The sequence below is a fragment of the Neopsephotus bourkii genome, unplaced genomic scaffold, assembly GCF_033783945.1.
Source record: "Neopsephotus bourkii isolate Nb327-2 ecotype Australia unplaced genomic scaffold, CSIRO-AGI_Nbou_v1 NB_234, whole genome shotgun sequence".
Classification (NCBI taxonomy): domain Eukaryota; kingdom Metazoa; phylum Chordata; class Aves; order Psittaciformes; family Psittacidae; genus Neopsephotus; species Neopsephotus bourkii.
Window position 1 is genome coordinate 631729 of NW_026900744.1, and position 22878 is coordinate 654606.

Here is a 22878-nt window from a genome sequence, read left to right on the forward strand (position 1 = left end):
TGTCTGTTTACCAGCAGAGGTCACTGCTCAAAGCAGGTTTGGGGAAGCACCAGGCTGTATACCTTGCTGTCGGTGGTGGCACAAGGCTGAGCGTAAGGCTGCAGCTCCAAGATAGGTATTTGAGGCTGCTGTTGCCTTTTCAGACCCTGGCAGTCAGCTCGGGATGGGTTTATCGGCACCCACCACGAGTGCTGTAGGAAGAGAAAGCCCCGTCTCACAGTTAAGTGTGAGTTGAACATTGCCAGGGAGAAATGGGTTTGTCCTTGCTGTTATCACAGAGATCCTGTGCAGCACTTCAGCTCTTCACAGGTGGCCACTCTTTGCTAGTCTCCACGTTTCTGCATGCTCTGTTTGAGATGCCAAGGGTTGAGTTTAACAGCTGGAACTGGAAATGGGCTCTATGGCATACAATGAAGGGACATGCTAAATAATCTCGAGGGAGTCTTTGTCACAAGTGTTGCACTCTGGGCCTCTGCTGTGAAATGGGGTTTAGTCTAACTCCACCTTCCCTCACCTCCAGTGATGATAACAACAGATTTGTTTGCAAATCAGCAGGCTGCTGCAGTGACAGCAAAGAAATGCCCTGGAATAAACGAGTAATTCTGTATTCTGCACAGTGCTTGGCTGCTGTGCAGTAAATATAGTCAATGTGTGGTCCAGACACTATGCCAATAAAGAAGAAACAGAAGAGTGACTGGCTGCTCATTCAGCTATCACTGTCTTCAGTGCCTTGAATATATGGATCCCCAGGCAAAGTAACTGGAGGCTGTGCTATAATGCTGGTACTATAACTCACTTATAGTAGGAATGAATCAAGGGTGCCCCAGCAATTCTATTCCTGGCATGTCCCAATGCTGAGGATTGGGGTTTACACACTGAATATCCTTAAGTTGTGCTGACTTTGTTCCTTTTTGTTTGTTACTGAAGTTTATTTTCCTACCTGCATTGCGTATGCATGGTGTGAGAGATGCATCTCTTTATGGACTGATGCAGAGAAATAATACAGATGAATGTCTGAGGAAGGTAACTGCAGGTGTAAATAACCCCATCCTGAATGGAGGCTGGTCCAACCCTTCGTTACAGGCTTGTTTTCTCCAGGTCCTCTAGAATGAACTGCTTAATTGGCAGCTCATTCTGCCTGGAGAGGCAGGAGGGAGGGAGAGATGTGTAGTGTTACAGCAGCTTTTGGAGATGCTGGTCACTTCTTGCAGCGCCTGCAAGACAAAGGTGGATTCAAGATTACTGTATGATCTCCCCAAATATGCTAGCTCTTGCAAAGAGGTTTGCTTTTGAAAGATAAGCCACAGTGATGTGAGGAATTTCTTTTTTCTAACTACAAGAGCTATAAATGCATCTATAAGTTATGAGGCAATGGTTGAGTACATCGCTAGATGATGTGTGGTCAGTTTGACCCTGCTGTCTTAATTCAGGGTGTCATTGAAACCACTATAAAGCAGGGCTTTGTGCTGCCTTAAAGGGAAATGTGCAATCTCCAAGAAATGGGCATAGTTACAGAGCCAATCCCTTTGGCTCACTTTTTGTTTGGTTGTTTCATTTTTACTATCTGTGGTGCAGTAAATTAAAACAAAAACAAGCCTGGACTTGGCATGCCTGTGTAAATAAACTGCTGTGTGTGAATCGACAGCTCGTTATTTATAACCAAGTTTGTTATTTCTCCTACCAGAGCGCTTGTTTTGTCCTATATTAGCAGAATGGTTATGGTAACACCTCCCACCTCTGTCTGTGCTGCAGCAGTCACACAAAGGCCTCCCAATTTCAATTGTGTCCTTTTGAAATTCAACTTTGGTGCCCGCTGGGGTAGAAGCAGAGGTTTCAGTATGTGAGTTAGAGATTAATTCTTCAGCTCTGCTTGTTTGCTCTGCCCAGCTCACCTTACCTGTATCCGTTCTGCTTCATTCCTCCCCTCCCACGGAACTGCTTGGGGAACTGGAGTTTTCAGCTTCCATGAGTTTCTTGAAGATCCGGTTTGTGACCAACCATAATGTGGAGGCCAGTTACAACCGTCCGCTCCTGACAAAGGTAAAGAGCACAGCTTGGAGGCTGGATTGGGCAAACTGGGGTCCCCTTCACATAATGTCCTTTCCCCCACTGTTTCCCCTTACCTGTTAGAGGTGATCTCTCATTGTCCTTGTGTATTCAGCATCACCTCAAGCCAGGACAGTAGTGACCACAGGGGCTCATGCTGTCTGGAGCAAAGAGGCTTCATGGCTGCAGAAGTACCTGTAGACCTTGGGAAAACCACTGTGGTGGCAATGACATGATCTTGGCTGGTATCAGCAGGGAAACCCTGAAGTATCAAACTTGTTTATGCTGTGTTTTTCTCCTTGCTGCTCTGTGTAAGCTTTGAGTTGGGCCATGTGTGTGCTCAGGCACAGTTACGCTAACTGTGCTGTGGTGGTACAGCACTGATGGTTTCTGTGGCTAACGTGGTTCAGGAGCTGGTTTTGGTGTCACTGCCATATCCTACCACCAGCAATGCCCAGATCCACGAGGCCAAGGATCTTGCTGGGGTTTCAGCAGTGTCTGGCTCCAAGGACACCAATCCACATAACCAGCACCATTGCACCAGCGATTGTCTATGTCCTGGTTTTTCCTTAGCTGTTCTGAGGTATGATTTTGTCCCAGCCTGAGCTAGCCTTAGACTACTGTTTTCTCTTTCTTTGGTCACCAGCTAGGAGTGAATGGGCATATGGGCCAGTCTCTGGTTACTTATCACCTGTGTCCTACCTGCTTGACCGAGGGAGAGAATATGCAGGCAAGCAGTTGCATTCCTCCTGGGATTTTTTTATCCCAGATTACAACCTTGCTTTTCATATCTGCCTTGAAATGAAGCAACACCCAGGGATTAGTTCCAGGGACTGAAGATGGCCTATCTGCCTCAACTGGAAGGTCTGCTTTGGTGATGGTGATTTCATTAACAGAAGGAAGAGGCAGCTGGGCTAGCTGTGAGCCATACTGTGACCCAAGACTGCAGCCCTTGGCGACTGGGAACGTTGAACAAGGAGGCTAGTATGGAGAAATCTCTCCCCATGCCCCCCCCCCCCCCCAAGGAAGTGTATTGCTGTTTTGGGGAGAGGCCAATGACTGGTTTTCACAAGGACAGAAAGGAAGACACCAATCTAGTTCATGGATGTAGTGACAACATTGGGTGAATCAGTGTGTGCTGTACAGTATGTGCATACAGCAAAGTTACGGTGACCCAGGGCACAAAACAGTCGTAGCCACAATTGCACTTGCTTGGCCTTTGTTCCAGAACTGAAACGTATGAAACATCTTCTGATTCAGCAGAGAAAGTGAACTGCTGAACTCTGTTTATTGGTACAGTGATTCAAAGGGCACTTGGTCCTCCCATGTCTGTGGTCTTGCTGCGGGAGCCAAGCTGTTGCTTTGGAACAGCTGTAGGGGTGTCAGGTCCCTGTTTGGAGAGCACAGCCAGGTCTGGAGGAGGATTTCCATCCCCTGCCTGCTCCTCTTGCTCAGACCCAGGGATGAGCATCCCCAGCTGGATAGTCCCAGCAAAGACAGGGCAGCTGCGGAGGCCCTCAAAACAGAGGAAACAGCGGTGTGAGAGAAGCCTTGTCCATGGGTGGGAAGGAATGTGGGTACCTGCAGCTTGAGCTATGCAGGCTACATCTCTGCGACGTGACCTGCCATGTAGAAATTCATCCTGCTGTGAAGGCCCTTAACCCTACGCGCTGTTGAAGCTTGGAGCTGCGATGTGCTTTAGCCTGAAGCCTTCCGAGGTGGTTTTAACTCCTGCTCAGAGGATGCCCAGGGTACGGAGGAGGCTCCGTGCCCCTCTGCGTGCAGAGCAGCTCAGCCCTGCGCTATTGCTGAGCGAGAGGCGGCCCCTGCCGGTGTTTCGCGGAATACTCTGGGTCACAGCGATGAAAAGGAACAGAAACAGCGGGTGAGAGCAGGGCGTGCGTGTCCTGAGCTGTGGGATGGGAATGACGTGGGCTAATGAGCTCAGAGCAGCCGAGAGCTGAAGCTGTCCTTTCCCTGCTTGCTGTGGGAAGATCCCGTACCACAATTCCCCCCTAGGACGTTAGAAAACGACCTGTTTTCTAGGAACCCCCCCCTAGTTCCAGTGTTCAGGCAGTGTGCATCAGCATAGCTGTGATAATTGACACACTAAACCCTACTCTTTCCTGCACTGGAAGGAGCGGGGTTACCCTGGTTACACTGCGTCCTGGAATCATATCCCCCTCAGGAAGTTTTACTGCCTCTTCACGTCACTGGGGTTTAGAGCGTTACCACTGTGTTTGTGTCTTCAACAATTGCTGTTTCTGGTAGCACTGCCAGGTGCCTTCAGCATTTCCAAATCAAAGAGAGAGTGGCTCAGTCCTGGTGGCCCTGCAGACGGATAGGAGCGGGGAATGGGTGTAGGTCAGCAGAGCACTGAGAGAGGTGGTGTGTGGCTGTAGAGAGCAGCCGTGCAGAGGGATAACGTACACTGACAATTTGTGCTTGCTTTTAAAATCCCCAGGGCATCACCATTAAAATCCATTGTTTGTGCTACGTGGTTGATATTTAGCTTTGTTTCCTATAGAGGTCATGTGGGAATTTCTCCCTTTTTGTAGCATCTTGCTCCTATTAATATTCTGAGGACATTTACCAGTTTTTAATCACGTTTGACAGAGAGCTATTAACTTCTGACCATTTAAGATGTGGTCTTACAGAAGAAGAAGACCCCATTACTGCCCTTCTTGAGGGGAAAAGCTGGCAAGCTTCTTCTTTAGTAGACATCAGGGCATCTGTGCTGGGCAGGGAGGAGAAAGGCACTGCAAATGAGGCTCCCTAAGTACTGCTGCTCCCAGAACTGCTTGTTCCACCTTGAGATCTCGTGTATTTTATGGACAGTTGTTTCCCTCCCACCAAACCCACAACATTCATAGCATTTGCCAAGGAAAAGTCATGCACTCCTGTCTTGAACCATTCCTTTGCTCTGCAGGGTGGCATATGCTATTAAGGGGTTGGACAAAGCGCGAGTGAGGCACTCTGTGCAGCATCTGTGCTGCCAGAAGATGAAGATCTCTGTCCTCTAGCTGCGGAACGCTCCTCAGGAGGGATGCAACAAGACGCCAGATCAGTAGCTGTCCCTCCTCCTCATGCTAAATCTCCCAAGGTCTCTCCTTTAGGTCTAATGTGAACAGCCATGCTTCCCAGCCAGATGTCTGTCTGATTCACTCCCGTGTAAGTCAGGGATGACTCCAAGTCTATCTTGGAGCTGCCCTGTGTTATAGACCTGCTGTGCTGCACCTGTGCCGACAGCAGCGTGCAGGGCAGCAGGGTGCCAGCAAAGAGTGGGCTGGTGAAGCTCGCTGGTGCAAAGCTGCACACCATAGCTCAGCCTGCATTTGCTTGGAACCAGGCCCAAGCTAATAAACGCAGCTAGATTGCTTCCAGACCCGAGCTGGCCTGTGAGGAGCCAGCGCAAATGTCACTGCTCTGCGCTGCGTGCTCGGAGCTAGCTTCATTGTTTCTACTGGAGCGGGCCAGCTCCAGGCACCTGTAGGACAGGAAGGGAACGACGAACGGGCACCATAGAAACAGAAGCACTGAATGCACCTGAGACTGTGTCATCGACGTGTCTTGGCCAGGTTGTTCTCACCTCTGTCTCATCTCCTGCTTCTGTTGGCAAGGTTTTTGCTCTCTTTGTGGCACACTGCAGTCACTGTGGCTTCTGCACAGGAGTTGTTTATAGGGTGCTGCTGGGTGTCCCGTCGTTCCTGTCTGGTGTGCAAGCACGGGGGACCCCCGAAGCTCGTGGGGAAGGGGAAGAGGGGTCCCAGGCCTTTGGCAGTGGGGCAGTGCGAGTTAAAACACGGACCGTCGGGGTATGGAGTGGGCAAGGGCAAGGCCCTCTCACCGCCAGGCGGGCAGCGGGGACGTGCGGCAAGCGCGGGGTCCGAGCCCGTGAGGGGCTCGCCGGGGAAGCAGACCCCGCTCCCCGCCGCTCCGCTGTCAAAGCCCCGAGGGGCGGCCCCGGCGGCACAGCCCTCCCCCTGCCCGCCCCGACTGGCCCTAGCGAAGGGCTGGCCCCGCCGCCGCGCCAGGGTAATGGCCCGGGCCGCTTTCACTCTGGCAGCCGGCCCTGCGGCGGGGGAGCGGGGCTGAGCCCATGAGCCCGGCGCGGCGGCGGCGGCAGCGGCAGGACGGGGCGCGGCGGGAGCCGGCGGGCAGCGCGGCCCCCCCCAGGTAGGAGCGCGGCGGCGCGGCTGTCACAGCCCGGCCGGGCTCTCCCCTCCCTCCCTCCGTCCGTCCGTCCCGGCCGGTGACCCAGCGGGCTGCGGGGAGCGCCGGCCGCTGCCAAACCCGCCCCGAGGCGTTGCGTGCGCGGCCGCCGCGTCCGCCGTTGCCTGGGCGGCCGCTGTGTGGATGCCTCGGCTGAAAGGCACCGGCCTCGACACCCTGTGCCCTCCACCCTCCCCTCTCTTCCCATCCCGGCCGGTCTCGCCTTGCGGGGAGCGGTTGCAGAAAGCCCGGCGGTGTTGCCTGGAGAGGGAGCAAAGCCGAGGCGCGGCGCCAGCCTCCCCGTCCCTCACAGGCGAGGTCCAAGCCCCGCGTTTCTGTCCCCTTCCCCTCCTCCGGGGCCGCGGTGCGTGAGGGGAGCGAGCGGGGCCGCCTCCCGCCACACGGGCGGCCGTTAACGGGCGGCTGAGGTGGCCTCCGGCGGGGCTGACCCCCGGTGTTGTCCGGTCGGTGCAGGAGAGCGGCGAGGGCCCCGTCAGCAGCCGGGCGCGGACATGCACTGTGAGCTCGCCGCGGCTCAGAGGAGCAGCGCCCGCTTCGAGGGGACCGATAAATGCCCCGGAGCGCCTGGGAAGGAACCGCCGCGGGGGACTCGTCCCAGCGCTGGTAAAGGTGTCCTGAATCCTCAGATGTCCTTTAAAACAGCGGTCAGCAACGGCGGTGACCGCACGGAGCCTCAGCAGAGCCCCCCTGAGATGTCAGCGCCTCTGCTGGATTTCATCCCGAAAAGAGCCAGCATATTCGAGAGGATCCCCATCCTGCCCAGGGCGCAGGAGCTGCGATGTGCTAGGGGCTCTAAAGACTATTTCCAGCAGCAGAAACATCAGAGCGTGAAGGGTGAGTTTCAAAACGCACGATCTGAGCACTACCACCACCAACCAAACAGAACGTGTATCAAGCTTCCCCTCTCCTTTTGGTTTTTAGGCTCTTTTCTAACTTTTAAACTCCCCCCCTCCCCTTTCTATGCAAACCCAGGGTGGTTTTTGCTGATGGGAAGCAGAGCGTTTCTCAGTCCCGAGCCCAGCATCTCCTTTAGGTGCCCTAAGCGACTGCAGCTCGGTTTGCTCTGCTCTTGGAGGTGGTTGTTGGGAGGATGGTGCTGAACACTGGGTTCGTCTGTCCTGCGCCGCGGCGTGCGTGTGGGGTGTTTGTTTGCGAGCATGCCAGGCTGACAATAAATGCCTCGTTCTTATTCAGCAGTTTCACCACTCTCGCTTGGGTTTATAGCTTGTGTTTCAAGGAGGTGTTACAAACGCTGGATGCACGCAGCGAATCCTCAGGCTTGGGATTCCTGGTAGCCTGGAAGGCATTGCCGTAAGGTCGAATTCAACAAATGCCCACTTTTCATCCATCCATCCATTGTTAAAGCTGAAGTTAGGTTAGGAATTGTCTGCTGAAATGTTTGTTACCCTTTTAAGCTAGAACTTGTTAACTGGGCTGGAATTTGTTAATCAAAACTTAGTTTTGAAATAATCCCTCTAAGGTATCACTGGATGGGATCAGTGGGAATTGAAGCATTCCTTTATGCTACAAAGCCGCTTGCAAAGCTGAACGTGCACCTGTTTGTTAATATTAAAGCAATGGTTTCTGCAGTGTTAAAAAGGTAATTCTCTTTTTGTCCTCCCAGTCCTTCCCCATTCTCAGTTTTAGAGATCTACACGGTATTCTCTCCTTGCTGTAAAGCAGTTCTCACTATGCTTTTTTCAGTGCATCCCTTTCTGCCTATTCTTCTGACAAATAGAAGTAAGCTGCGTGCCCTTGGACTAGTAACACTTTCCTTTGTGAGCCCGTTCCCTAGGGTGATGGCACCTTTCATTGCCGTGAAGTTATGTTAATGAACACCTCAATCTGTGCTAGGTCTGTCCTGCAAGCCGCAGGATGTGTTTGTTCATCGCCAGCGAATACAGAGAGAGTGGAGCAGCAGGTTATAAATTACCTTTTTTATTTTTCTGTTTGTTAATGCTACAATTCTCCTCTCCTGATTAAAAAGAGAAGAAAAGGCTGTTAATGTTTGGCAGCAATGAAATGAAGGCCTGTTACACAGAACCGGGTTTGGAGGGGGAGAAGGAGGATTTGCAAAGTATGAAGGGACAGCTATGAGCTCTAGTACTGCTGCCTGTAGAAGGGACTCCTGAGACACTCAAGTCCCTTGTGGTCCTGTGAGCGAGGTTGCTGCCACTTGACTAGGGGTCACACCAGCTTTAAATCTTACCTAGAAACACTTTCCTTTTTCTTTAGTTTTCTTTTTCCCTTTGGGCTACTTGGTTCTCTTTTCATCGGTGTTACTCTGGTGACTGCTGCTGAGGCAGGGGTGTAGGGAGGGAAAGAAGAAAAGCGTAATTTCCATTGACTTGGGGCTTTTATAGTACATGTAGGTGGGCATGAGAGAAGGTTGCTAATTCATCTTTTCTGACTGATCGATTTCCCCTTTTCGCCACTGGGGGAAAAAAAAAAGGTGTTTTAAGTTTTGCTACTGTTTTTTGTTTAATGTGTTTTCTGTCCAGGGTGTTACCTTGTGGTTGCTTCTGTATATGGGTGACTTGAGTCATGGGAGTAAGTAGGAGGTGTCCATGGGCAGGATAGGGCTCATTTACTGAGTGTGGTGATTTGATGGATAATGATGGATTTTTCCAAAGACGGCAGCAGAGGGTTTTTTAGGTGGGTTTTTTTTTTGTTTGTTTGTTTCATTTCTGCCTTTTTTTCTTTTTTTTTTTCCCTTTTCTCCTCCCTGTAAAGATATTTTCAGGAGAAGTTCAGGAAAGTAAAATTTTGAGCTAGAGTCTGATTTAAAATATGCGGGCTGTGCTGCTTCTTCTGACCTGCAAGTGCCTTAATGTCCACTCAGACATTCTGGAGTTCACTCACTTAATACAGTGAGCTACCAAGCCCTGCTTAGCACTCTATGCTTCTGAGTCAGAAATAACAGAAGTCACTCATGTACTCACTGTGATGTGACTGCAAAATCAGAGCTCTGTGAATCTAAAAGCAATCGGGAGAGCCACTTGATCTTTCAAGGAGTGGTGTAAACCATCTCCCAACAACCCTGGTTCTCTCAGGAAGATAAACAAAAGGACCAGGGTCGGCTGCATGTGGGTGTAATACAACAAGAGAGCTAAGGAATGGGAATGAGGGAAATATTCAGATTTACTCAGTACAAGGTTTTGGGAAGGAAACTGATGACAGCTTGATTTCAGATCATTGTGCACTGCGTCTCCTGCTCTCCAGCCCCAGAGTACCGTGTACCCAGTAATTCCCTCTGCAATCTGGGTTAGATTACTGAATGTGCCTCCTGGTTTTGGTTTATCCACAGTTGAAAGCTGCAAGTACGGAGGGTAAAAGAAGCTCTTTAACAAGAGCAACCCGATTTTTATGGTTGCCTGTAAAAGATACTCCCTTTTTTCTAAACATGCCTTTATTTATTTATTTATTTATGTTTTCAAAAAAAGAATGGATCAAAACTGTACATTACCCTACGAATAAAAAGGGCAACTTTGAAGTGCTCACTACGGAGAGAAAGCATCCTGCTGTTGTAGCGTCTCTGTGGTGTTACTCCACTCCTTCGCAGTGTTTGAAGTTATGATCCTGCAAAATGCTTCTGTGCCTGAGCAAGTCATTTTACGTGAACAGCCAAGCAAGAACGGAGGGGCAGTGGTGAAGATGACTTCTGGGAATCAGATCATTTGGGTTTAAACTTTGCAGGATGGAGCTGTTGGTTGTTTACCAAAAATATCAGTATTTTGGAATCATGTTTTGTTCTGTTTGGGAGCTGTTTAAAATAAACCCCCAGTTTTTACCCTGCCTCCCCCTTCTGGTATGATTGGCTGTGATACACACCACACTTTTCTTGATCATTGATTTCCCTGTATTACTCACAAGGCAGAGTATTTGCATTCAGGCGGTGCTTCTTAGAGGCATTTGTGGTCTGCTCTGCAGAGACTGACTGTACCTTAAGGTATGGAGTCCATTTTGCAATGTTTTACTGAGATTCTGTGGTTTTGGTTCTGTTTTGTTGGATTTCATGCTACAGTACTACCATTTTGAAAGTAAAATAATTAATGTCAATGGGAAAGAAACTCCTGGGAAAGCAAGCTTTAGTGGTGACAAAAGAGTAATCTATAAAGATGTCAAATATCTCAGGTTTTTTCATGCCACTGATTACGGCTGTTACCAGGAACCACTTCTCCTTTTCATTCTTTTCCAGTTTCGTTCGTGTACCTAATTCATGACTCAGTAGAAATGACGAGATTTATCCTGGTAGTTGTGCCACTGGGAAATCATCCAAATGGCCCAGACCTTTGCAGTAACCACTTCAGATATTAACTTACAGTGAGCAAAACAATAAGCTGTTCGGGTTGCAGGAGCTGGCTATTTCCCTGTTGAGAGCATTTTGTATTCGGACAAGGAGAAAATGGGTTGGCTTTGTTTTTTAACTTTTTAGCTGTAGCTGCTTTCAGCAATTGTACAACCAGTTTATTGAAATGCATTAATTTTCTTCTGCTGCTCAGGAGGAGGGTTAAATCTTGCCATTTCAAACCCCTGTGACTGTTCCCTTGGTTAGCAGGACAGTCCTTGCATAAGGAACAGCTTATACTGTTGGGATCTTAAGCAAAAGCATATGTTTTGGGTATATGACTTATTAGGTGTATTGACTGGTCTTGGGCCTGATTCTGCCATTTGCTTTCAAATACCTTGTCTGTGTTCACCTGAGTTATCCCGCTGGAGCAAATGGGGCTGCCTAGACCTGATAAATATTATATGGGCTGATAAAGGAACAGGGAATGGGCTCACTGAACTCTAAACTGTCTCAATTTTATATAGAGCTGTAGTAATAAATTGTTCTTCTTTCTACTGTAGTTCTCTTGCTTGCTGTGTTTGAGCTCTCTGCTACAAAAAGGAATTTAAATCTTTATTTGAATAGAACTTGCAGTTATAGAACTCCTTATTTCATGGTCTGATTTATTATTATTATTCCTATTTTTTTTTTATTTTTTGTAAGAGGAGAACGGAGAATAAACTGCAGGTTGCAAAATGTGTGCATAACGTCATTTGGGATAAATTGTAACTGTCCTCTCCTCCCTTAAACTGGCAAAAAAGCTTATTTGTCTTGAATAGGAAAATAACTTTGAGTTACTTGCTGCTGAAGGAAGTTCTTCTAATGATTCGTGTTGCAAAATCAGAGTCACGGAGTTGAAGATGACTCTTTCATGGGTTTAATTTAAAAAAGCTTGCGTTGTACATAATAGTGAAATTCTTTGTTATTTAGGCATTGGTGCTACAGAATATTTAGTAAATAGAAACCAGATTTAATGATTGACCTGTTATATAAAGGCATTTAGCACTTGTAAAAGCAAAAAAACCATTAACATGTGGTATGAAAATGGAAATTATCATATACTCTGCTAAATGGGATGAGAAGAAAAATAACCTTTTCTTCTTCTTATAAGTTTAAAATCTGAATCTTGCAAATCCTTCAGTATGTGCATTAATTTGTTCCTGACAATATTGTCATCGACTCCACGTAGTTTTGAGTTAGTATATTCCAAATTATGTATTCAACTATGCCTAAATGATTATTCGTGTGTCAGAGTTCAAGCCTGTATACACAGAAGCTGTTAAGTGTATGCTGAGGATTTTGACCACATTTGACGATATATTCTGGAAGTGCTTCAAGATTCTATTTAGTAAAACTGTTACATGTAAAGTGAGTGTCTTTTGGGAGATGGTACTTCATCGTTGCAACAAAGTGCTGGGTTTGGTTTTGTTTACTTCCAGTGAGCAAAGCTTCTTAGCACGTTGGATAAGAGGGACAACATTTTACTCTAAACGATTAATATCAGAAGGAATCTTGTCCACTAACTTTAGCCGGGTCAGTATTTCAGTTCTAATATTACCAAAAGTTCTTTATCCTATGTACAGGGAAAAGCTTGTAGAACAAATAACAAGCTTGTATTAAATCCATCTGTAAGCTAGGAAGTGGAATAACGTATAGACTATGAAGAGAAATCTGTAGTACTGTGAATGTAATTTCCATGTCCAGCACCATCATTACCATTATTCTAGAAACATGAACCTCAGCTGTTTAGTGATTTTGGAACTGTTGAAGATGTCGGTGGCAGGGTAATGGGAGAGGGAATATAGACGTAAACCGCTCCATTTTGCACTCCAGGTTTCTACGTCAACAGGCTTGAACAAGACATGCAATCTAGTAATCATTTCACAGTGCATGAAGCTGCTTTTAATAGTTTGTTGTTTTCTCTTTGCCTTTTTAACTCAGCCACCTAACTTTGTTTCCCAGCCTACTGATGTAACTCAAAGAATACAGGGTTCCAAAGCAAGGGCAGTGCTCTCTAACTGTGGTACAGCATAATCTTGCCCTACAAATGTGCAAACAATAGCAAAAGTATGTGTTTCTGAATATGCCACAGCTGTTACCCTCTCCTGAGAGCAGGGAGCGTTACAATGACATAGCCAGAATGACCAGTTAAAACCACTCATGCCTTTTTATTGCGTTTAAATGGGGCATGTAAAAAAGCTAGGGCCGGTTCTTCCGTTCAGATAAGTATCAGTTCAGACTACTGCAGTACTGCCTTTCTGCACAGGCTTTGAAGAATAGAGGCAAAGAATTCCCCTTTTTCCCTTCCCCTCCTATTACATTTCTGGCACCCAGTATGTGAAATCTCGGTTGGAACCTGGAACTTTCTGTTCTCACAATCTCTGCGCTTCACCAGTAACCTGGAACAAGGACTGTTTTTTGTTTTCCTTTTAAATTGCTGTCATTACTTTGGATGTATTAAATGATTGTTAATGATTAAGGTTATTTGTAGAAAGGGGACAACTTCAAAAACAGATGACACATTACCAGAGCTGCAGTAAGAAATAGATCCAAATTCTTTGTGCTAGGTTATTTTGAGGGTTTAAGCATTGAGGAATTATAAGGTTGATCTCAGTCAGATAGTCACAAAGTGCCTAAGTGCTATCTTTTTTTTTTGCCTTAAGCAATTGTTTTGCTTTAAATCTAATAATCATGTCTGACTTTTCTGCCATTACGTCTGAATGTAGATGTGATTGTTTTGCATAAAGAGCACTGTAATTGAATCTACCTGATCGAATTTATTCTAAGGGTTAAATGAATGCAAACCATCTGAAACTGCCTTTAATTCCGGCATTTACGTCTGTGATAAGAGGGCTTTGTGAGTTGTCAGTTGGTTTAGAATGCAAATACATTCTTATGTGTTTGTTTGCATATTTAGCCAGAGGGGTAAATGACACTAAGGCGACATCATCAAATACTGTCAAACTAGCTTTCTTAATACAGATGTCCATTGTTGGTTTAAGTGCTTAAGGGGTTGGTGGTTTGGTTTATTTTGGAACTTGCTGAACTATATGAAGTGTGTCTCCAGGGACCTGGTATTTTAATGCCTAGTAGAAGGTTGTATAACAGTAGATGATGTATTTTGCCTTCCAATGCTGTAAGTAAATTATATGTGTTAGCTTGGGAAAGTGTATCTGAGGTGTAAATCAAAGGCTAATATAAGACAAAAAAAAGAGGTAGTGATGTTTTGTAACTGATTAGGTTTTTATTAATTGATCTATAACCAAGAGCTGTAAGAGCAATAATGTTAAAATGAGACACTTCCCAAGAGGAGGTAGATGGTCTAGGGTTATTTAAAATACGTGCTGTGATTCACTGCTTTTATACAATTTGCTGTGGTGAAGTCACTTAAATAGTGAAGTCAACAATCCCCTGGGCAAAGAAAGATAATGTAGTTTTAAGTGTACTGTAAAAAATGAAATTTGATAGCTTCAACTCTATAATCCTATCTAGGTTTTGGTTGTATTAAAAGGAGAATAGATACATGTGTCAGTTTTGGAGCATCATCTTTTACTTTTAGTTTTTTTAAGGCTGATAAATGTGCTTCAAACAAGCAACACACCAGTTTATTAATGTGAATGTTTTGCTAAATGCTACATGCTTAACGTAATCCCCATTCCTTTATAATAAGTTTAAATATTAATTCTTTGGAATGCTAGATGCCTAAAGCTAGATAGAAATGCTGTGCAGTTTCAGATATCTAGGAGTGGGCTTGTGAAACAGGATATTTAACTGGGAGAGATGAGTAGCACATTTCAGAGTTATTAGGGCAGAACAACAATGCAAGAGGATGACTTAGAAAAAAGCAATAAAATTGTTTTCTGTGCATAAGGCTTAAATACCTTAGAGTTATTTATTGAAACACAGTGGTAGATTTCCTACGTATGTAGGTTCTTGATTGCATTTTTTATTATCATTTTGTTTAACTTATTTTTAGCCGCCCGCCCCTCTCTAAAGCAGCTGGCTTTGATTTAACCTGAATCCTTCTCTTAGAGTAAATGATCACTCACTTACGAAGGCTGTGTTATGCTCTTTGATGGAACATCTCTGTCGGGGCAGACGCTTGAGAGGGAAGACTAAATAGGATAGGAAGGGTGCTCGAGGAAAGCAGCAGTTTGCATTCAGAAGGACTCACTTTAAACCAGCTCTTGCTTACTGTTCCTTATGTAAGTAAGTCTTGCCGGCCTCCCAGCTGCCATCTGTGCTGGACAGAGAAGAGAGAGTTAAAGTGAGAGCAGATAAAAGAGGAAATTTGTGTTTTATTACCCAGTATTTTCTGGGAAAATCCCAGAAAGAATTTAACATGAGATTTCATAACTCTTGCTTTTCCCTGCTGCTCCTGCTGAGATTGCAGGGAGTTGTAGCATTGACTTCAGGAAGAGGCCAGTACTGAATGGTTTTGAAAATCCCATCCATGCTTTTGAGGCACAGAGAAGAAGATCCAAGTGTTAAACTCTGTCCTGAAGTGAGAAGTGCACAAGCTGAAGCAGCACAATAGCTCGGATGCCAAACTCAGTTGGAACTGTATGTTTTCCTTTAATTTTTCTTTCTGTTCAATACTGTGCATGGGTCTAAAGCTGGTGTGATCTGCCATTGTACACAGAACAGGCAAAAGTGGTGAAGGATTTGTCAGCAGCTGATGTGGCCAAGTACGTAAACGTTTTGGATGAAAAGAGTTAGGGTGCTTGAACCCTATTCTATGCATGTATCATTTGGGGGCAAATCTGTGTACTGTTCATGATGTTTCTGCTGCAGGAGTGGAATGGAGTAAGGTGTAGAGAAAGATAAGTCAGTTTTGGAGCCAGCAGCAGTGCAGTTGTTTCAGCACAGCATCAGTGCCAGCTTCATTTTCTATGCTGAGGGCCAGAGTTTGTTAGTTCAGGTGCAGTGTTTGGGTGATGTGGCTGTGCTCTGTCTGAGATCTGATCTGGTGGTGGAGCAGGATGCTGTGCTGCATCATGTGGCTGTATCTGCCTAGGATGGCACTTGCTTGAGCATGCCTGCACAGTGTGTGTGTGGACCAGATTTCTCTCTGCTACGTGAAATACGTGGTGCTTGGCCTTGTTGGTAAGTCCCCTTGAGTGTGAGTGGTGAAAAGTGCAAAATACATATTTGTTATCTTTGGGAGAGTAAGCTTTTTAATGGAACATTTTAGTCTGGCTTCTTACTGCTTGGCATCTGGTTTACACTGCTAGTTGCAGAATTGTTGCTGAGGAACAAATTCTCCCATTTATTTTAGTGCTTGACAGGCCGAGGTGAGAGAAAGGAGGCTACTTTAAGGGAACTGCGTTGGAAATAACCAATAATACGTACCTGTTAGGAGGCAAATCTTCCTTGCTGGTTTGCTGGAGGAAGCACCTTCAGGTTTGCCCTTGACTTCCAGCAGATGGAAGTCTCTTATGGCTGTTCTTGAGGTGCAAATCATCTGATGGAATGCGTGCTGCCTGGGCTTGACGTGCAGGTAGCTACTGCAAGGTTCCTAAGATCTCTGCAAAACCGATTTTGCAGCTGAGACTGTCTCCCAGGACTTGAAGATGAAAAATCCACACTAAATTCCTCTTTTCTGGATATCTGATTGTTGTAAGCTTCAGCTTCCTTGAAGTCATCAGAGCTGGTTTATGTTCAACTGGAACTCAGCTGGCTTCATTCCATCATCCCTAGCTCTGGTGCAAACCTGAAGTGACGCCATTGTAAAACCAAGAGTGCATAAAAAGGATGCAGGCTTGAGCCCTGGAAGTTTGTCCTCTAAGTGTGGACTCGGTTCACTTGGCAAAAGAAAGAGATGTCTCACGCTTTTCATCTAAACAGTTTTGCTTCTTATTTCTCCTTTGCCAACTCACCACAAATTGGCTTATATTCTTTTTTTTTGAGTTCCTGAGCTATTTGGTAAGGCTCGCTGACTTGTATTTTTGTGGGGGTAAGCTACAAACTATGTGTGTAAATGGGTCTCTTTTCAAAACAAAGATCCGCAAGCATTTCAGCATCGCTCTGGTTTCAATGGGTATGCAGGAAATGTAAGGGGATGCTTACCCCTAGAGCCCGCTTGCTTTTTGCCTGTCCTTGAGTCTCAATAAGTTATTCTTTCTATGCTCTCAGCCTCTTGGCCTCTGTCTTCTACTTTGTGCAACTTTGCTCTTGGCTTATTTTTAAATATATGGAAAGGGTTGTAACTTATTTGAATTGTAGGCTGAATATGTGGAAGTATGGCAACTGGTGTAAATAGCTTTTGGGTCTGTTGAATGTGTAAATACTTAAACCCTGTCAGGGTGATTTGGCTGGATTTCATTGGAAACATTATATGAGACCTCCTTTCTCTTACTGCATCCTGTCGGAAGCTGTTGGGCAGAGATTACTGGCATGAACAGTCTGACTGCTTTGTCAAAATTCACTTTTATGCCTATTTGCTTGTAAGTTTGCCACTTCCACAAATACTTTTACAAGTCTGTATATTTTGGAAGATTAGTCATAGAAAGCCAATATAAAGGGGACCAAACTCTAGAAGGGGAAAGCAAACGAGTGCAGTGAGTAATCATCAGCAGTGTTTTGAGCCCAAATGTATGGTGGCATCACCTAGGTGGACAGTTTATTTGGCAGGTTTGAGAGATGACACTGCTGTTTTGCAGAAGCTTGCTGCTTCACCGATACCAGGGTTAAGTCTCAAAATGGGACTAACCTGCTTAGGGCACTTTCCTTGCTAAGGGTTAGTGTTAATACCAACCACAGAAGTTTCATTAGCTGCTGGAGAAGTTGCTGGAGACTTGAAAATAAAGAACAGTAAATAGTGGAGATGATAAAGATGTTTTAGTCATGGGGTAGATGCTTTGGCAGCAAGCACTCTGAAGGGACAGGGAGGGTTTCAGAGCCTAAGATAACAGGAGGCTTGAGAGGAAACCTGGTGAAAAATAGCCTTGTAACCAGCTAGCATTTAGGTAAAAAAGAATTATGATACTAACTACCACTAGAGAATACAGTCTGGAAAATTGGATGCTGCCTCCAATGTGAAGGCTCCTGGCTACAGCATTTGCTAGTCTGATGAGCAACCCAGATTTATGATATGAGCTAGATATGAGAAGGACCTTCTAAACTTGTTATCCACTGATTCACAGATGGGAGTTATCGTATGTGTATATGGTGCACGTGCGCTCGTTCTTCAGAGGCACCAGTCTTGTTCTGCTGGTATGGAAGAAAATCTCCTATTGCACTTTCTGAAGTGAGTGTGACTGTAGGTTTTCTCTGTTGATATTCAGTATGTTGTGGCATGCCCCTGATGCTCAGCACCTTTTGTCTCCTCTACATTAGTTTGTTCCTCCACAAGGATTGTGTGAGCTCAACACTAGGAAATGCATTAACTAGGATTATACTTAGCTTTTGACATATGATGCCCAAGCGGGCTGCGAGTTGTTTGTCACTGGAGTTTTTAAAGACAGTAATGGGTGGAAATCCTACTATGAGATATAACTCTTTGGGCCCAACTGTCTTTCCTGTGACATTTTTAATTCCTTCACGCAACTGCTTAGGCACTGTAAAGTTACAAGAGGTCTCTCAAACTGTAATACTCTAGGCTCCTATCATCTCTGACTGAGTGAACAAAGTTCAGATCCCTCCATGCCTAATGTTGGTGTTTCTAGTCACTCATGTGTGTCAAGAAAACACTGAGAAGGCACACAGTAAAAACCAGACTGAGTGAAGAGCTCGAAGAGAAGCAGTTGGGAGAGCCAGTGGTGGGACAACTGGGCATGGAAAATGATTGATTTTTATGTGCAAAGCAGTTGTGAAACGTTCTGTGGCATTCTGGGGACATGCCATTGCTAACAAATGATTGCCTGTTGGGGATAGAAAATGCCAACCATTGTTCTGAAGAAGGAAATAGCCTTATTGATACTGAATTAGGCTCACATTGAACTATTATTCATTCGCAATGCATCTTGTTTTCCAAACATGAAAATTAACTGACCGTGCTGAAGTCCTCCAGCAATATTGGCCTTTAGTTGTTGGTCATACCTAGATCCTGATGGTCCAGGTGGAGTTTAGACTATTTAGAATTGGGGATGTATTGTGGCAGAAATCTGTGTTAAGAGAGCAGCTGAAGGAAGCTGTTCTGCTTCTTAAAAGAGCTCACCAAGCTTGTTCTTGTTTTATAACAAGCCTGAGAGTGAGGCTGGCAGAGATAGATGTGTTGGTAAATTGGACTTAAGCTTCTGGAATACATTTTGGATTGTCGCATGCAGTGTTGATGGCAGGAAAATAGGGGTATAGAAAACAATAATGTTGCCTTTTGAATGGGGTAAAAACTGGTTTATCTTTAGGAATTGAGACACTCATCATACAAGTATATTTTGTACAGTGACAGTATTATGTATACAACTCTGAAAGTCTGAGTTTGTTCCCAGTGTTGTCTAATAGTTTCTACTGAAATCTTAGCAGAAAATAGAAACCCACTGCCAGTAAAGTTTGTCTGTGGCTTCAGATAAAGGGGGTAATAAAGAAAAATTAGGAAGTGACTGGCATGTGACGTGGATTTCTTAAGCAATGATCAGCAACTGGGCAGCGAATATTTTCATACAGTCCAACACATGTACCTGGGCATGGAGGATCTAAACTGTTTTTATAGATGGGAGGCTGCATGTCCTGGAAAGTAGTGATGCTAAAAGGGATCAGGATGTCATTCATATTCAGTTGGTGTGAGAATATTAATTTCTAATGAAGTACAAAGTGATGTGATACCTCCCTATAGTTTTTAATAACACGATCTTATCTTTCTCTTAAGCATCACTCTTAGATTAATGCTCAGATTTTCTTAACTTTGAAAACTCCAAGGATTTGGAGAAGAACTGGAAGATGCTAAACCCATATATTGCACTCATGGACTAATGGAAGAGTAGAGGCAATCTGATCTGTTCTGGAGGTGCACCAGAGAAAATAGGTGGTACTTGACGGTTCTCTTGGGTGTAGATAAATGCCAAATGGCATCTCATGGCTGGAAACTGAGGCAGATCAAACAAGAAGGAAGATGCCTGTCCTTGACTGCAGGGGGTTAATTAAACCCTGGCATAGCTTAGCAAAGGATGTGATAAATCCTCTGGTACTAGGGGCTGCTGAGCTGAGTTTAGGTGTTCTTTTGAAAGAAATTATTCTTTTCAACCATGGGCAATTTCATTCAATGATAGAATCACTAGATGAACAAGCTGGACCATTCCAATGGTTTCCACTTGCAATGTGTAGAAGATTCCAGGCCATGTCCTGCTGCCAGACCTGGTGCTGCTCTTCCTTCATTTGCCCTCTGCATTGCAATCCTTGGGCCTAGCATCCATACTGAGGCCAAATTCGGGGCCTCATTCTGGATTTCATGACAAAGAGTAGGGGCAGGCTGGGGAAGGAGGAGTATTACCACACTACAATCACACAGTTTGACAGTAATTATGGTAAGGCAATCACTAGCAACTAATGTTTGCTCCAGATCCGCCCTTTATTTCCTCTTGTTATGTCTCTGTCTTCAGCAAACAGCACCACTCCTCCTTGACTAGACTAGTCTCTATTCAGAGATGTTGTGATGGAACCTCCTGTTGCCTAGGACCGAGGCTGAGACCAACTAAAACCAAGTCCTGGGTTTAAAACCTGCACACGTAGGGAAAGGTTAACAGCTGTGCTCTTCTCTTACCAAGCACTGATGGTTTTCAACATTAACGTCTTCCTTTTCTTTGCTTTCTGAAATGAAAACAAAGGCTCTCAGCCTCCTTCCTAGCATGGCAATAGTGACATACTAACACAGTAGTTATTACAGCAAACATTGTGGCCCTCTCTGGTCATGATGTTTTCTTTCTGTGGGGAGACTGAAATACTAACTCACAAATAATGTCTTTAGAAGTCATATTAGTCACACATTTTTAAGACATTCCAAAATCATACCAACCTCCTTCGGAGCTTGTCTGTTGCTACCAATGATTCAAAGTTTTGAAAACTCTCCTTTAGTTTTGATTTACATTTTGGTCTTGGGCACTTGTTATTTCTGGCAAATGCCAGCTCAGTTTCATTAAAGAAAAATCTGTTTTACAGCCACGCGGCTCAGATCTGCTGCGCTTCTAATAATTGATGGCTGGTTTCCTTATTTCCTGCATTGTAGAAAAATAAGGACCTTGTTAGACCCAAACAAGCCTGCATAAAGTCACAGTGTGAAACATCAGGTTGGGGGTGAGCAGAGCAGCTGTGGGCAGGTTTTACAGCTTTGGGCCACGGTTGATCGTGGCAGCCAAGGGAAACTCAGAGATACCCATGTGACTGAAACTCACTTGAGTTCTTTGGCTCCCTGGCCTGAGATTTATACTTGTGACACCTTCCCCCTCTGTCAGTCCCTGCGCCAGACACAAGCCCGGGTCTGTGTGTGTACTTAGGGCTCTGCGCACGCTGTGGCGTGGCCGCTTGTGCCCATTGCTTGTCATGCCACCGCGGGACATGTCTGCTTCCAACGCTGGGTGTCTTGCTCCCCCAGCCCACAACAGTGGGAGTGTGTGCTTTGGAGGAAAGCAGCTGCCGTGTGGTGGGGATGAAAAACCCAGAGCAAACACTTCCAGAGTTTCTGCAAGTGGGCAAATTAATTTCAATCTGAACTGTCATCACAAGGGCCTTTTTTTCCTTCCCCTTTCCTTTGGGTGGTATCTTTGATTGATGTTTCTGCATGGGGCAAGGGATTGCCCTCCGCTGTCCACTAAGAGCACGCGCGATTCAGTTTCTTTATAGATGATGGGTTATAGAACTCTGTCAGGTTCTTGGTTTATGTTGCTGTGGACGGGTTTCTTGTTTGGTTTTGTCTTTTTGTTTGGTTGTTCTGTTTTGTTTCATTTTAAAAGCCACTGATATTCATTGGTGTCTGTGTTAGCTGAAAACAATCTCAAAGTTTCAACGAGCAGCTAAAGTGGATCAGGTATTCTTCCACAATGCAATCGTTGTCAGATGCCTCCTAGCATATTGCCACTCCACAAGCCTCGTGATAGAGACAGGATCCTGCCTTACAGATTCACAGAGTTAAATGGCTCCTTTACCTCCTGAACAAGGTCATAAAAAGTGGATTTTTTTACATGTACTTAGCAGGTCCAGTCTGTTTCCTTTGAGAACTGGATGGTTATTTTCAAGGCACATGTGACGAGTCTCTCAGGCATTCCTTTGAAAAACTTGCTCCTCAAAGGAGGTGCTGAAGAATTTGTAGCAACCATAGAACTACTGAAAAATCAAGCCTTAAAGCCAGCTCTACTAAAGGTCTGATCCAGAGGTGTTTAGGCACCTAATTCCCATTGACATCAGTGAAAATTCAGTGCCTAAATACCTCTCTGGATCTGGTGCTTAGTCTTCTGGCATTGACTGTTACATAGTCCATGTTTTCCTTTTATGGCATCTTCTGTGAGTGGTGCAATAGTATTAATTCTGAATTCATCCCACTGTGGGTTCCAGCATCGTGTGATGCAGACAGTTGCCATGGGATAATCTGTGGTCCCACCAAGGAGTTGAGGCCGCGTAGACAAGCAGTGGGGTGGGAGAGTGGCTCCTTTATTGATGCAGTGTGACTGAGGGAGACTGGGGCTGACCTTCAGACACCGAAACTGTGCTGATGGGGAAACTGAAGTGACATACTCATTTGTTTGGATGAAAATCCAGGGAAAGGTGGGAGATTATTGTTGCCATTTCCTCCACTCAGTGCTGATCTTATCATGGTGGTTTAGTAGCAGAACTCCTCTGGCTGCTTGCCAGGTGGTACCACTGGAGTCTGTCTGAGATGTGCAAGATAAAACATCTCGGGAATGACAAGTATTATGACTTTCCTATCAATCCGTTCTGATGCACGGAGTCCTCTGACCTAGAAAACTGGCTTTCTGTTAAAAATGTTGTTATGGGAAGGAAAGGAAACACAAGAGCTGAGAAGTGGAACCTGATGTTTATAAGGGCTCTGAGAGCAACTGTAATTAGTGCAGGGTTTTGGAAGAGACTTGCTCCTCTGCCAGCAAAGGGCCCTGGTGTTCAGCCAGGTTAGATGTTCAGCCTCAGAGTAAGCACTTGGGAACCGCATACCATACACTGATTCTGTCTCTGGCACTGAGAACATGAAGCGTCCTCTCACTAAACATATAAACCAAAATACTTTGTGTACTCCCAGCGTGTCCTGTGAGACGCTCCGGACGTCTGAGTCACTGCCTAGCCATTTGGGCTGGCTCTCTAAACTCTGACTTGCACAGGGCTGCATC

At 45.4% G+C, this 22878-nt stretch overlaps 1 protein-coding gene and 1 long non-coding RNA gene across 6 annotated transcripts in view; one reads left to right on the forward strand and one right to left on the reverse strand.

The window, feature by feature from the left end:
* Positions 1-85: 85 nt before the first annotated feature.
* Positions 86-2187, reverse strand: LOC133207696 (uncharacterized). The gene is made up of 3 exons (XR_009724127.1): positions 2124-2187; positions 1898-2031; positions 86-191 (listed from the first exon to the last, which is right to left on the reverse strand). It is a non-coding gene; the product is annotated as an uncharacterized LOC133207696 (long non-coding RNA).
* The window catches only part of GLIS1 (GLIS family zinc finger 1), a 208627-nt gene continuing 187677 nt past the window's right edge, over positions 1929-22878 (forward strand). For 3 of the 5 annotated variants that reach the window (XM_061344778.1, XM_061344780.1, XM_061344781.1), the window contains exons 1-2: positions 1929-2040; positions 6733-7113. In XM_061344778.1, coding sequence (XP_061200762.1) covers positions 6771-7113 — 343 coding nt within the window. In that variant the 5' untranslated portion in view covers positions 1929-2040; positions 6733-6770. Of the gene's footprint in view, positions 2041-6291; positions 6577-6732; positions 7114-13926; positions 15173-22878 lie in introns of those variants that run through there. The other 2 variants (XM_061344779.1, XM_061344782.1) reach the window with 2 other exon arrangements.